The sequence below is a fragment of the Aegilops tauschii genome, chromosome 2, assembly GCF_002575655.3.
Source record: "Aegilops tauschii subsp. strangulata cultivar AL8/78 chromosome 2, Aet v6.0, whole genome shotgun sequence".
Taxonomy (NCBI): Eukaryota; Viridiplantae; Streptophyta; class Magnoliopsida; order Poales; family Poaceae; genus Aegilops; species Aegilops tauschii.
The window spans coordinates 512,567,693-512,581,625 of NC_053036.3; the positions used below are offsets into that span (position 1 = coordinate 512,567,693).

A 13,933-nucleotide genomic window follows, 5' to 3' on the forward strand; every position below is an offset into this window, starting at 1 on the left:
TAAAAGAGTGCAACAAGTAACCTAGTCCTTGATAGTGCCAAGTGAAGCCGGTTGTATTACTTATGATAATCAAATATTCTTGAGGATGGAGGAATAATGACATAGTTGTCAATTTCCACATATCACTTGCATTGATTGTTGTTTCTTTTCAATTTTGTAGGGGTAGATCATAACATGATGTGTGCCAAAGACCATTGACTACACGTACTTATGATTGTTCTCGCAGAATTAACACAAGTACTAAGATTTACTCCCTCCGTAAACTAATAAAGATTGTTTAGATCACTAAAGTAGTGATCTTAACAATCTTATATTAGTTTACAGAGGTAGTATTAAGGTAAACACACAACCATAGTTGTAACTTCCTCTAGGGTCCCTGTTCACCCCTTATGTCACAACTTATAAATTCAAGGAATGGTAGTATTTGTCACTCCGACCTCCCATCCTAAACTTATTATGCAAAATGCTCTTCTCTAGCCCCATATATGTGAAGTGCCATGAAGACGACATTCGCATAACACCATTAGAGAATTACACTACAACATGATTAAACAACAACCTTTTCTGCAAATGAATATGGCACTTGACAACTAGCTTTCTCCCATATCATCAAGAGCACAAGGGAACTACTCACAACACATCATGGCAATCATGTTCAGTATGATAATGATATTAATAGCAATCTAAAAATAATTATCTTTCACCAGTCGATCATGAGGCATCAACTATTATGACAACAATTATCAACCACAAGTGCAACGGTGATTCAAACTATAAAAGATTGATACAAAAATGATGAGATGGGAATGGAGTTGGTGATGTGAATGATGGAGACGATTAATATGGATTGGATGAAGACGATTCCCTTGATGTGTTGAAGATGACGATAAAGATGGCATCAAATTCCCCGGCCGTAGGGCCAGATCTGGCCAGAAACAGCCTCCAAAGGAAGAACAAGGTTTCCACATCGGAGTGATGGCCAAAAAATCTGGGAAAATTAGATATGGACAAAACTCCTCGGGATGGACCTAAAAAGGTCTGGGAGTTCACTAGGGGCCTCCCGTGGATGCCCCGATGCGCCTGGGCCCCCGGGCACACCCTGGTACCTCCTTTTGGCTCCTGGTTCATTACTCTGGGAAAAAAATATTTTATTTTTTTGGAGCTCTGGCAAGGTACTTCATGTAGGTCCATTTTCCAGCCTGATAGCCTCTCAGGGAATAAAATCTTGAATTCTCTGCATTTTAAGATAAACCACAATTAAATTGGTGCAAAGATAGTTGAAAAGGCATAAAAGTAGAATGGTTGTCATCTAAAATTGTGATGCAAAATGCACATATTAGCGCCCCAAGCTTAGACACTTGCGTGTCCTCAAGCAAAACTTGAACTCAATCTCACATCTTTCGCAAAGTAAAGCTAGAGTGGTGGCATAAGATAAGATAGATGTTCGCTTTCATCGACAAATGTACTTGAAACTCCTATACGTAAATTTGAGAACTAGACACCACACAATGGCAGCCGCTCGCGCGCATAGCTCAGACGTGGAAATGTTCACTTAACCTTACATGCCAATGTACATGAGGTATCGAACAATGCCAAGGGATGTCCATCACCATCAATGAGGATGCTCGTCGCCGCCAGATTCTTGGAGCATCCATTGGCGGTTGCTAGTGCCACCGAAAAGCCACTCGATGGAACAATACGAAACCCCATGCTTTTACTAGACATTGGCAACGACATTTGGGTATTGACTAGAGCGAACATGGCCTCCACCATGGCCACACCACCGTGTGTTCCTATGGCGGACCTGGTTGATCCAGGTGTGAGGACACCAAAACCCGCACTCGCGAACAACCTATGTCGACACCTGAGTTTCATGAGCTAGCACCATGGATCCTCTGTTGATTCACTTCAGTAGTCCATCCCATAGTCACTACGTCACGTGCAGGCCACCCCATGCAGCATCACTGCAACACGCTACATCATTATGAAGTCCTCTGCCACCCTTCCACCTTTGATAGCACATGCAACAAAGAGGGATGTAATATGTGAAAACTTTGGCTAGGGTTTTGGGGCCTCTGGAGTCGTCAAGGTCTCTCCCAAATTGATCTAAGGCATCAATATTGTGGGACCATTAGGGATAATGAGTTCATCATTGGAGGAACTTATGATCAAATGTTAATATGATGTGGTGAGGCGTGAAAATGATGTAGCGTGTTGTGTGTGCGTGCGTGCGTGCGTGTGTGTGTGCGCGCACGCGCGCGCGTGTGTGTGTGTGTGTGTGTGTGTGTTGTGTGTGTGTTGACCTAGAGGCACTTTATCGTAGAAGATCATAATGGTGTTGTAGTTTGGAACTTCTGTTTTCTCAGATGTTGCAATTGGAACTCGGGAAGCCACAAAAGATATGCAAGAGAGTGCTGACACCAGATAAACATTAACATTATGCTAGAGAGTTGTTATATTCATTGTAAAGAAGGAGACGATAAATCCCTACAACGATCCATGTTGCTCGATTTATTGAGAAAAATCGAGAGAAAGCCTGACAACGGCATCCACACCTAGCAAAAACTAGGTTTAAAGCACCAGAATACATGCAAACGATAGTAAGATCGACACCACACAACACACTCGGGCGGACACTCGAGTATTGCTAACACTACTAACAAAGTACACACTACACTGTCGTATGATCTGGTTTGCCACAAGCATATTTGCCAACCTTGTCAACACCGAAGAGGAACTACATGTTCGAAGGAGATGGACATATGTCACTCTGATCCCATGAGGACGACTAACATGGCTCATTCGACACTCCTCGCATGTGGAAGATGCTCCAGCCGCACACCAACGCCAACCAAGTGACTAGTCTCACATGAATGCGCCACCACTGACTTCATGCTCACCATGTTGTTGCCCGCTACCGACCAGCCACACCAGCACAGACACGGTGCTCCCATCACAAGACTTGACTCTAAGGCAATGCTTCCAACAAAGTAACGACACCACAAACGAATCATAATTTTCATCGGGAGACAAGACCTTGAAGTTGGAAGAGGTGTCGGATCCCCTCAGTAACGCCCCAACAAGAAAAAACACACCCAAAGACATCATCCGTCATCAGCCCCAACACATCCCTCCGGAGCAATTGCACGCCTACGTCCCCAACACATCACCACGGAGCCAGTACAAACTCTTTTTGTTATTGTTTATCCACTGTGTTAATACTGATGGCTCTTCAATCCACATGTAACCTAGCTGCGCTCCACCCCATTATTTGGATCTCATTCTTCACAATTGATTAGTACCCGTGGAGAAGCCCATTTCTTATGTTTCGCTGTTTGTCATGTTACTCACGTACGGACGGTATGGGGCCACTTGTGTTGTACGTGTGCGCCCACTCTGTACCCATACTGCAAGCGTCCAGGAACACGTACGCATGTTGCGAGCTGCATGTCCATGCATTGATTGGGAGCAGCTCGTGCCCACTGCCTAAAAGACTACCTGAAAAACATGAAAGAGGAAAAATAAATATAGCGAGCATTTTGATGTGTTTGTTCGAAAAGAAAATATTCCAGCAACTACACGAAAACTGTCCGCACTCTTGCTGCTCTCCTCACTGAACTCGAACACATGCTCCAAAAAGTTCAGACAATTGATGTACGAAATGGCACTTTCCTAGTCTCCTCCTGTTGTAAATAAACTGCCCTAAAAGCTGCACTTTCGTGTAGCCTACTTTCAGTTAGCAAGAGCATCAGATGGAAAAGCTCATCAGCTCATGTATAAAATTCAGGGAACGGATGGACAAGCACAGACATCACCAGCCATGTCGAATCTCTTTGTCACATCTGACGAATTTACGCGTTGGATGCAGTGTTCGGGACCGCTTCCTGGTGCTTCCAGGAAGATGATATATTCCGTCCTTCTGGGCTGGATTCAGGCTAGCAATGTGGATATTATAGTTGCAGAAAAAGCGTATGTCCTGCTAGCTGGTCGAGTAGTATACTGTCACTAATGAAGCATAAAGTAATAAGAGCTTAGATTGAGAAACATATTTCTACAGCCAAGAAAAGAAAGAAACGTTCTGTTAGGGTTCACAAAGCTGTTGAACTGTTGGATCCCAAAAAGGTACCCTTCCCAGCTTGGCCTGCCGGTGAATATTCAACCCATTTGTCTTGTGATAAGCACGTAGGCCACGAATCACGAAAAATAAAATTTCAATTTCTTCGATGCCTACTAAGGATGTCCAAGTGTATATAATCTACTCCCTCTGTACCAAAATATAAGCCGTGGTACAGAGGTAGTACTTTGTATGTATACTGCATTTCTGATGGTCTGCAAGTGCAAGATATCTGAATATATTATTTTCTTTTTCGAGAATATCATTTCACTAGCTTCAAGTAATTCCATTTCACTTGGAGTTGAGGCCGAAAAGCGGAAATCTCACTCTCGATGCAGCCAGGAAAGGTAGTACACTGATAACCCACGCTCTGCGTAAACAAATCAGCAAAGGCATCGTCTGTCACTAGAGAATGATATAGCAGAATAATCCATGGTCTGGCGACATACCGGGCAAGGGGCAACACTTGGCTGTGTGTCTTCCTCTAGGAATTTCTTAACCAACAAAGCCAGCTCTCAACAGCCAATGGGGGCGCCCAGCGGAACCCATCAGCACAGTAGCTTCGCCGCAAACCCGTGTGCCCAAGAGAAACGGAATATTGTGCGGTCGTCCTTTCACACAATTAAAATCCTAGAAATGCCCCCGTATGATTATATCTAACAGTCAAGCTATCTCCAGTACTGCTCGAATTCATGGTGGATCTGCTTTTTTTTTTGCGATGGCTCGTAGGAACTTCACATTATTATTATTTTCCTTTTCGTTTTTGAAAAAAAGGCTAAGAGCATCTACAACCGGACTTAGCGTATATGAACCCCTAAACCCCCGCGGACGCGCCCGGTCAGTGATTGGATGTGTCTGTTTTAAGCTCATATTTGTCCGTCCGTGCAGCCATACTTCTCGTTTTCTTCCTCATATGTCCGGTCCCTTGCACGTGATTGGTGGAGATGAAAAAGGAGAAAGAAAAGAATGAATAAAGAAAGAGAAAAGATGGTCTGGAGTGGGGCCGCGCCCAACATGACGGACTGACCGGGCGCGTCCGCCAGCTCTCATATCCTCCCTACATTTGTCCCCAATATGAGGGTTCGCGGATAGCCCGAACGTATAGGGATGATATAAGGGGTCTGGTAGGGTAACTTTTTTCCTTCTCTCTCCTGTTCGGTCACTGACCGGACGCGTCCGCGGACGTATGAGAGAAGGTTTGAGGCGTCTGGCTATAGCGGCGGATCTGGAATTTTGAGTCAAGGTGGACAAACCTCAGGGGTTGGCAAGGCTTCCCCTGTGTATCCTTTGGACACAAAAATCTTGTGCTCCAAAGGACAATGAGAATGCAAAAACTTACAAGTGATAAAATTGACTATGTGTTGAAAGTTTAATATAAAATGATCGTACCTGGTAAATTTAACCAAATTTGGCATTTTTGTACACCGCTAATCATTCAGGCGTTGGACTTGGCCAGGCCAATGCCATCATCTTACCGTTGAGGAAAACTTAGTGCGAAATGACGATTCATAAGTCGCCTCATGAGGGAGCTCAATATCATCCAGCCTGCCACAATGCCGATGGCCTATGAATCTTCATTTTATTCACCGAAGCGCTAGGTTTTTCTCAACACACAGATGTATGGACTGAATCTAGTCAAGTTTCGTGTCGAATTGGTTGACACTAAGAAAATGATTGTATCTTTTAAAGCTTCGGGCTAAGATTGTTTTGACTAAACAATTAAAAGCAGGGCAATTTTATCAAAGAAACACACTAACAATTGATTTCATGGGCTGAGCTTGTGAACAAAAGAGTGTACCAAGTTGGAAAGTTAGGCAATTTCGTGAATAATTCTAGAATATAAATCATGATGAAAGCAACAATCAGCATGTTATATGCCAAGCATACTAGATGCGCTTAAATAGCGTAAACAACAGCATCGCACATGCAACAATAACCATAATTAAAGATTAGGTCAGATCATGGCGCACATACTCATCGTTTGTAGATGAAGTAACTGTGGCTACTGCAAAAGCAATGTTGTCGATTATGATGTTGGTGACATGAAGCTGCTGGCTGCAGAGACAGTAGTGTGTGACGTCGCCTCGCTTGGAAGGAAGACGACCCATGATGATGAACGTGAGAAGTCCCCGTAGCACTTCCCAAAAACCTAATTCACCCTTTCCCACTGTAGTTTCACAAGGGTGAGAGGTTCCGAAAAAGGCACAAGAAAGTTGTGCCCCACTAGCCGCATTTCGGTGGACCATTTACGCGCATATTGTGTGTGCGCGTGTGGTGTTCTCTTTCTCCTATCATCCCAACCATTAAGTGTAGTGGGGAGACTTCGCTATAAAAGTTGGTCTCACACCACCTCCACTTTTGGGGTGGTACTAAAAATTACACCTCAACCTCTTTCCACATATGGGCCTTCAAGATTTATGTAGGGGATCATTGAAAATGCACATGGGCCAAGCCCATTAATTCCAGCAACCCCCCACCATATTTCAAATGTCCATTTTGAGATTTGCATGTTCTCGGTACTTGCTTAATTACTAGTGTTTCAACAGAGACTATTAAGTTGAACTTCCGCCTAGATCTTTAAGCTACATCCATCAAAAGTTGAGGAATGGACTATGCCTTGAAGTGTAGGTTTTGTGCGAATAGCTTTCACTCAAAGTCATAGCTAGCACCTGGCTACCAGTAGTGTACCCCGCAGGTGGAGCATATTCATTGTACTCCCGGGTCTCTCCATGAGCTTACTAGAGATCACCCAAGTTTCATAGACTACGACTTTAACAACCAGACTCATATATGTGTGTTATATCAAGAATGCTATGTAGGACAACATCTTCACTAAACATAGCCAAATAAAACAAACTAAACCATGTTGCCAACTTGCCTTACAACTCTGAGAGTTGTGCATCTTCACCTAGGGAGGATTAGTCTCCTCTCTTGACCAATAGCTTGTTTTTACCACATCCTAATTCACGAATCTCGGTCACAGAAGCTAGGTTACTACTATGGTGTTACACATATGGATCTCATGGCCATCTCCCTTGATGCATTATCTATCACATATCATGGTAGTTTCATTGTATATGGATATGACATCTTTTTGTCTATTTGAATGTATGTAATAGTTATTACTGCAGAGTTTCTCAATTTATTGACAAACTTCGAACGTCTCTTCACGTATCTTGAGGAATTTTCATTATCCTTAGAATTGTGATTCATAAGAATACTCAAAACTAGTTTTTCAACCACGTGGAAGTCTATCAAGAGCTCACGCAACCACTGTGCCTCGACAGTGGTTGTATTTAAAGAAGTAAGTTAGACTTCCACGGTTGATCTCATCAATATGCTCTACTTACAAGATCTCCATGACACGATGCCACCTCCATGAGTAAAAACATACCACTTGTGGCATAAGGCACATCGACATCAGAAACTCCAGTTCGAATTACTATATCCTTTAAGCATGGCAAGATACCCTGAATAGTGAATTCATGTGCATGACAATGATCATCACCAGGTTTGACATGAAGCTTCGCAATCTGCTCGCTACAAAAGAGATATCAGGTCTTGTTACTCTAGCTAATTACATGGGTGAACCGATAATTTGAGAGTATTTTAATTGATCTCTCACTTCTTTCTTGTTCTTACTACCTATCACAATGGGATCATAAGTTGTTGAAGAAGGCTTGTTGTCTATAAAGCCAAATTGGCCCCAAGGCCTTCTCAACATAGTGAGATTGCTTAAAATAATCTCACCCTCATCTCTAATTTCTTAGAAGGGCAATAGAGTAATCATATAGTCTTGCAAACAAGTGCTTGGAAAAAAAGTTCAATCCCTAGCATACTCATATGCCGATGCACTATATAATAATTGTTATTTAGGTCTAATGCAAGATGTCCCCAATGACAACATAACTAACAGTGACCACTAGGAAGGAAGTGATGAAACTTACCTAAGACACTACCCATGAATGACAGGTGTTCCACTGGTGAAAGTTGAACGAAAACATGCTCAAAAGCAAGTCACCATCTTCATATTTGAAAGCATCGTCGACCTTCAGAAGAAGATGGCAGACACATTTTAATGTTGCATGATCTACCAAGTGAATGTCAATAAAGGATTTTCCATCCTAGAGGGTACAATGCATGAACCAACAATGCCATATCTGGCATACTGGATCAACTAGCTATCATAGCCTGAAGGTTAGATTATGTCGCACAAGAGACAAGAGGACAATGACCTCGACCAAGGCAAGGCAGGAGAAGCCCGGAGATGAGAGGGCAATGACCTTGACCAAGGCAAGGGAGGAGAAGCCCCGCCACCATGGGGAGAAAACTTGAGGTTGTCCCCAATGGTGGCGATGGATGTGCAACAACAACATGCTTCAAGCGAGTGTGCGGAGATCCTTCGGAGTTGCATGGGCGAAGGCTTGAGATAAAACCATATTTTTGGTCCCCTGTAATATAAAGATCATGCGATGAATTTTCAAGAAGAAAAGAAGAGAGCATGACATGTCTTAAAATTAAACGGCAACATCTCATATCATCCTTGCATGTGATAAGTATTCCGAGTCCATGATCACGAGATAGTCGAATCGAGAATGAAGGGTCATGCCAAAAAAAACGATGAATAACTATTTCTTTTACTACTACAATCAAGCTCAGGCAGTGACTAAATAATGAGGCTAAAACATTGTTGATGCTGAACTGCATCAAGACGCCGTAATTGGACGATATCAGTGAGATGAAAAGGGGCTCATACGTAAATTACAAACGGTAAAGGGGGCAAATGCAATTTGTCTTCGCTCCCTTGTCTAAGAGACAGTGCCTTCAAAGATGGTGATTAAATACCTTTACAACCCTTATATAAGGCAATCTTCTCTAGCTCATACTCCTCACAAACCCACACAGAACCCCTCTGTCTCCTCCTCCTTGGCTTTGCTAGCTTCCTGCTCCCTTCGCTTCCCACATGCAGCCATATCTTGAGCTAGCTTCTCTCCGCATCACCGCCACCATCCCGCTGTCCCCAAGAATATATAGCACCATCTTCCTCGAGGCCATGGCTGCCATGGCCTATATAGCCCTCCGGGGCGCGGCATTGGCCGCCATCGTCGCCCTCATCCATTGGGTGTACAGGTGGCGCCACCCCAAATGCGCCGGCACGCTCCCGCCGGGATCCATGGGCATCCCCATCATCGGCGAGACGCTGCAGTTCTTCGCCCCCAACCCGACCTGCGGCCTCTCCCCCTTCGTCCGGGACAGGGTGAAGAGGTACGGGAGCATGTTCAAGACGAGCATCGTGGGGCGGCCGGTGGTGGTGTCGGCCGACCCGGACGTGAACCACTACGTGTTCCAGAACGAGGGGAAGCTGTTCGAGAGCTGGTACCCGGACACCTTCACCGAGATCTTCGGCCGCGACAACGTCGGCTCCCTGCACGGCTTCATCTACAAGTACCTCAAGACCCTCGTGCTCCGCCTCTACGGCCAGGAGAACCTCAAGGCGGTGCTCCTCGCCGAGACCGACGCCGCCTGCCGCGGCAGCCTCGCCGCGTGGGCGGCGCAGCCCTGTGTCGACATCAAAGACGGGCTCTCCACTGTAAGACCGAATGATCGATCACCACGCGCCAAATGATCCAGTCCGCGGTCTGCTCGGGGCGTAGATGGCTAATGCAGGTTCTTTCTTTTCTCTTTCAGATGATATTTGATCTTACTGCCAAGAAGCTGATCGGCTACGAGCCGACCAAGTCCTCGGAGAGCCTGCGGGAGAATTTCACGGCGTTCATTCGCGGCCTGATCTCGTTCCCCCTCAACATTCCCGGCACGGCCTATCACGAATGCATGGAGGTATGCCCACGCCACACATTTCATTTCCCCCGGCACCTCTGTCTCTCTTCCGCAGCTAGCAGCAGCTGTGAATTAATCTACAGTAGCATAGTTGCACAAAAGTATAGCTTCAAATTGCACCTGTTGTCAACAGTGGGTACATGTGAAGCCAGCCACTAAATTAATGAGCACGCACAGATGTACTTGTCAAGATATATATGGCTGCGCACATGCACTCCTTAAACCTCAAGGAAGATATATACATTTCCATCAAATTCAGTTCCCTGCTTGATTGACAGAGAGTGTACTGTACGGGGATCCTTTTTTTTAAATAAATTTGCGGTGGTGCAGGGGAGGAAGAAAGCGATGAAGGTGCTCAAGGGCATGATGCAGGAGAGAATGGCGGATCCGGAGAGGAAGTGCGAGGACTTCTTCGACCACGTGATCCAGGAACTGAGGAGGGAGAAGCCGCTTCTGACGGAGACCATCGCGCTGGACCTCATGTTCGTGCTCCTCTTCGCCAGCTTCGAGACCACGGCGCTCGCCCTCACCCTCGGCGTCAAGCTGCTCACCGAGAACCCCAGAGTCGTCGACGCGCTAACGGTAAGTGTTCTCTGCCACTGCCACAGAGCTAATGAGATAATTAGCCAGGCAAATTTCTTTCCATTTGACTGGAAATGAAGCAGACACTGACGGAGAGAGCACGTGAACAGGAGGAACACGAAGCGATCGTGAGGAACAGGGAGGACCCAGATGCCGCGATCACGTGGGCCGAGTACAAGTCGATGACCTTCACAGCTCAGGTGAGCCTAGCCTGGATTGATGCACCCTAGCTAGCTTAGATAGTGCAACTATACAAGTTGCCTTGTTGGATAGTAACAACATCTTGAGATGCTAATAATGGGATTAAACGAGTGGCCAGTTGCAAGTTATTAGTAGCACAAGAATCTTGGGGTCCCAACGCTGCAGGCTACACCTCTGCAGCTTCAGAGTTTGTGTTTCCCAATTGTTTAACCAAGTCCCAATCTCCGATGCTGATAGATAGATAGATAGATGGTCTTAGTTAGTTACAAGAACTTTCTTGAACAAGCCTGTTTAATCTCACCATATGCAAGTAATAAGGTAGAAAAAACGGACAAAAAGAGTAAAAAATCATTTCTGAACTCTGAATTTCTGAAACTGACGCCCCTGTCCCTCAATTTCCATCCTGAAGGTCATCATGGAGATCGTCAGACTCGCCAACATCGTGCCGGGGATTTTCCGGAAGGCCTTGCAAGACGTTGAGATCAAAGGTAGGACGACGATCACATGCATGGCATCTCTTCTTTTCAGACCAGGTCCTCTGTTAGCAAGTTGCGGCGAATCTTCTTAACTCCGTGTTGTGTTTGCCACCTTCGGCGCAGGCTACACGGTTCCAGCGGGATGGGGTATCATGGTGTGTCCGCCGGCGGTGCACCTAAACCCTGACATATACGAAGATCCGCTGGCGTTCAACCCATGGAGGTGGCAGGTTCGTCCTCGATCTTCATCTCATCTCTCAGAAACCATAGCATTCTGCTTCTTTCCGGTTGATGATGGCGGTTCAAGTCATGGTGCCTGGTCGTTCAGTTTGTTCCTGTCCTGTTGTTTGGAGCTACAGTACCTAGGAAGTAGGAGGCGCCATGATCTAACCTGCGCAACGAACTCGCATATATTCTCGCCATTAAAGCAGAAATCGCAGGAAAACAGTACTCTAATCAACTGCAGAGTTCCAATTATTAACAAGGGTATTAGTATAAGATATCAGGGTTCTGATCCCGAGACCAAACTTGGCTACCGAGATCAGGAACGATTTCGGTTGTTGCTGCCCATGCAGGATGTGAAGCCGAACCATCGCCGAAACTTCCCTGACTAGTAGTTTAACAAGGAGGTCAAAATGGCAACAGATGCAGTAGTACATGCCTATGTCTATGAACAACAAGTAAAAAGATCCACATTGGTTTCTGGCCATTGTTTATTTTCATGTTCGGGGTTCAGGGTTCTAGACTGACAATATCTCAATCCGGTAGGTAGATAGAACCTCATGTGCCATTTCACCATTTTCCAGTAAAAGGACAGAATGAAATATAACAAAGTACAAAGGCAAAATCTTCAAACAGAGAGCTGCCTTGCCAATCTAGGACATGTATCTACGGATGCGGTACCAAGTTCACTGTATCCTGCTAGGTGATAGAGTCTAAATTGGCATTGTCGAGTAAATAAGATTCTCTGGCACCTCCAAGATTGTGTGAGATGTGCTAGTACTTAAAGTGCGGCGCACTGCAAAGATAAATAAATCATTTCGTGATATTAATCAGAAAAAAATCCACATCGAAACATGGATACTGATTTGGTCTTTGCTGAACAGGACAAACCTGAAATCACCGGCGGAACGAAGCATTTCATGGCGTTCGGAGGCGGGCTTCGGTTCTGCGTCGGAACCGATCTCACCAAGGTCTTGATGGCAACATTCATTCACAATCTTGTTACGAAATACAGGTAAAATTTTGTCCCCTCTTTTATAATAAGTAAATATAGCAAGCTTTCTTCAACTCTTTCTACCTTATAAGCTGTGAACAGGCAAAATCTGAACAACTGTATCTTTCTCATGTTCAGATGGAAGACAGTAAAAGGAGGGAACATAGTCCGGACGCCGGGCCTCGGCTTCCCGGATGGCTTTGACATCCAGCTCTTCCCTAAGAACTGACCCTTTTTTGATGATATCTCGACAGTTTAGTGGTTGCAGTTAAACACAAGATTGTTCCTGCAAAAGATCACATTTTAGGATGGAAAACCATATACTTAGTCTAGTGGTAGGATACACATTCCTAGTTATAACTACAGTCATATTGCCGGGTACCACCTCTCATGGATCCAGAATGGGTTTTTTGTACTTTTGGCTGTTCGTTTTCCATGTGGTTAGTCATCTATCCATGTGTTGTGTGTAAATCAATCCCATACATCTCAAATGAGAAAGAGAGCATATTAACTGTGTGCATGAAACTGTTCTCGTGGAGCCATGCCTGAGAGCTCCAGTTGTTCTCAGCTTGTTCAGACAGAGAGGAGAGGCTAATAATGTCCCAAACAGCCTAGCCCTCAGGGCAGGAGCACCGGTAACTGTTACAATGCCGATATGTCGCATGGCGTGGTTGAGAGCCAAACTTAATAATTGAAAAGCCAGGAATTCTCTGCAGATTTTAAAACTGAAATTAGCGTGTCATGGACAATGGGAATCTAGCTGTTACCTGACAGAGCAGCCTCGGGTCGCCATTCCATGCAAGCAACTGAGACCCAGAAGCCAACTTGATCTCTGAATGACACCTTTTCCAACTCAAAACCTTCAAACATGTTGGTGTCCTCTGCGCTTTGCTGTCCCTGCGCTTAAATTTTGCTCGCACACCGGGAGGCGTAGATAGCGCAAGGGGGATTTAAAACTGATGGTCTCCAGAGGCTTCTGAATAATGGCGTGCTAGTTGGGGCAGATGTGATCAAGAGAAGCTTTCTGTGGACATGCCGGGGACAAGATCTCGGCCGCAGGAACAAAATCGCAGGATTGAGATTTTGCTGCCGAGCAGCTCAGCCCAAGCGCGTCCGATCGCTCGCTGGCATGACCGGGCAATGAGTAAGCCGGCCGTCAGTCAGCGGGTACGCAACAGGCAACACTGAACTTTCCGTTGGCGGATGCCCCCTCTTGCTTCCAGAAGGTTTTTATTTGGATCTTGCGGGCGTTCGATCAAGCCGCGGCCAGGAAATAACACACCGCGTGCAATGCAGTTTGAGTGGTGTAAGAGTTGTTCCGAAATACTCTATGTGGAATATACTGGGTTTCTAAATCGTTCTTGAGATTTATGAGACTGAGTTATGTGTAGTACGTAATTGTTCCGATACAGATCGAAGTCATGTTCAGAACTTCGAATCAAATCTCTCGCAACAAATTTCGTTCCGCTTTATATATAAAGCACAAATGGCCGAACTGATACAAGG

The 13,933-nt window shown here is 45.2% G+C and overlaps 1 protein-coding gene across 1 annotated transcript; it reads left to right on the forward strand.

Annotated features, from left to right (window-relative positions):
* The first annotated feature begins 9,024 nt into the window (after positions 1 to 9,024).
* Positions 9,025 to 13,099, forward strand: LOC109738990 (cytochrome P450 87A3). Its single transcript, XM_020298077.4, has 8 exons — positions 9,025 to 9,704; positions 9,803 to 9,952; positions 10,283 to 10,534; positions 10,645 to 10,734; positions 11,145 to 11,223; positions 11,335 to 11,441; positions 12,318 to 12,448; positions 12,566 to 13,099. The coding sequence occupies exons 1-8, from the start codon at positions 9,078 to 9,080 to the stop codon at positions 12,654 to 12,656; spliced, it is 1,527 nt and encodes a 508-aa protein (XP_020153666.1). The 5' UTR covers positions 9,025 to 9,077; the 3' UTR covers positions 12,657 to 13,099.
* The last annotated feature ends 834 nt before the right edge of the window (positions 13,100 to 13,933 follow it).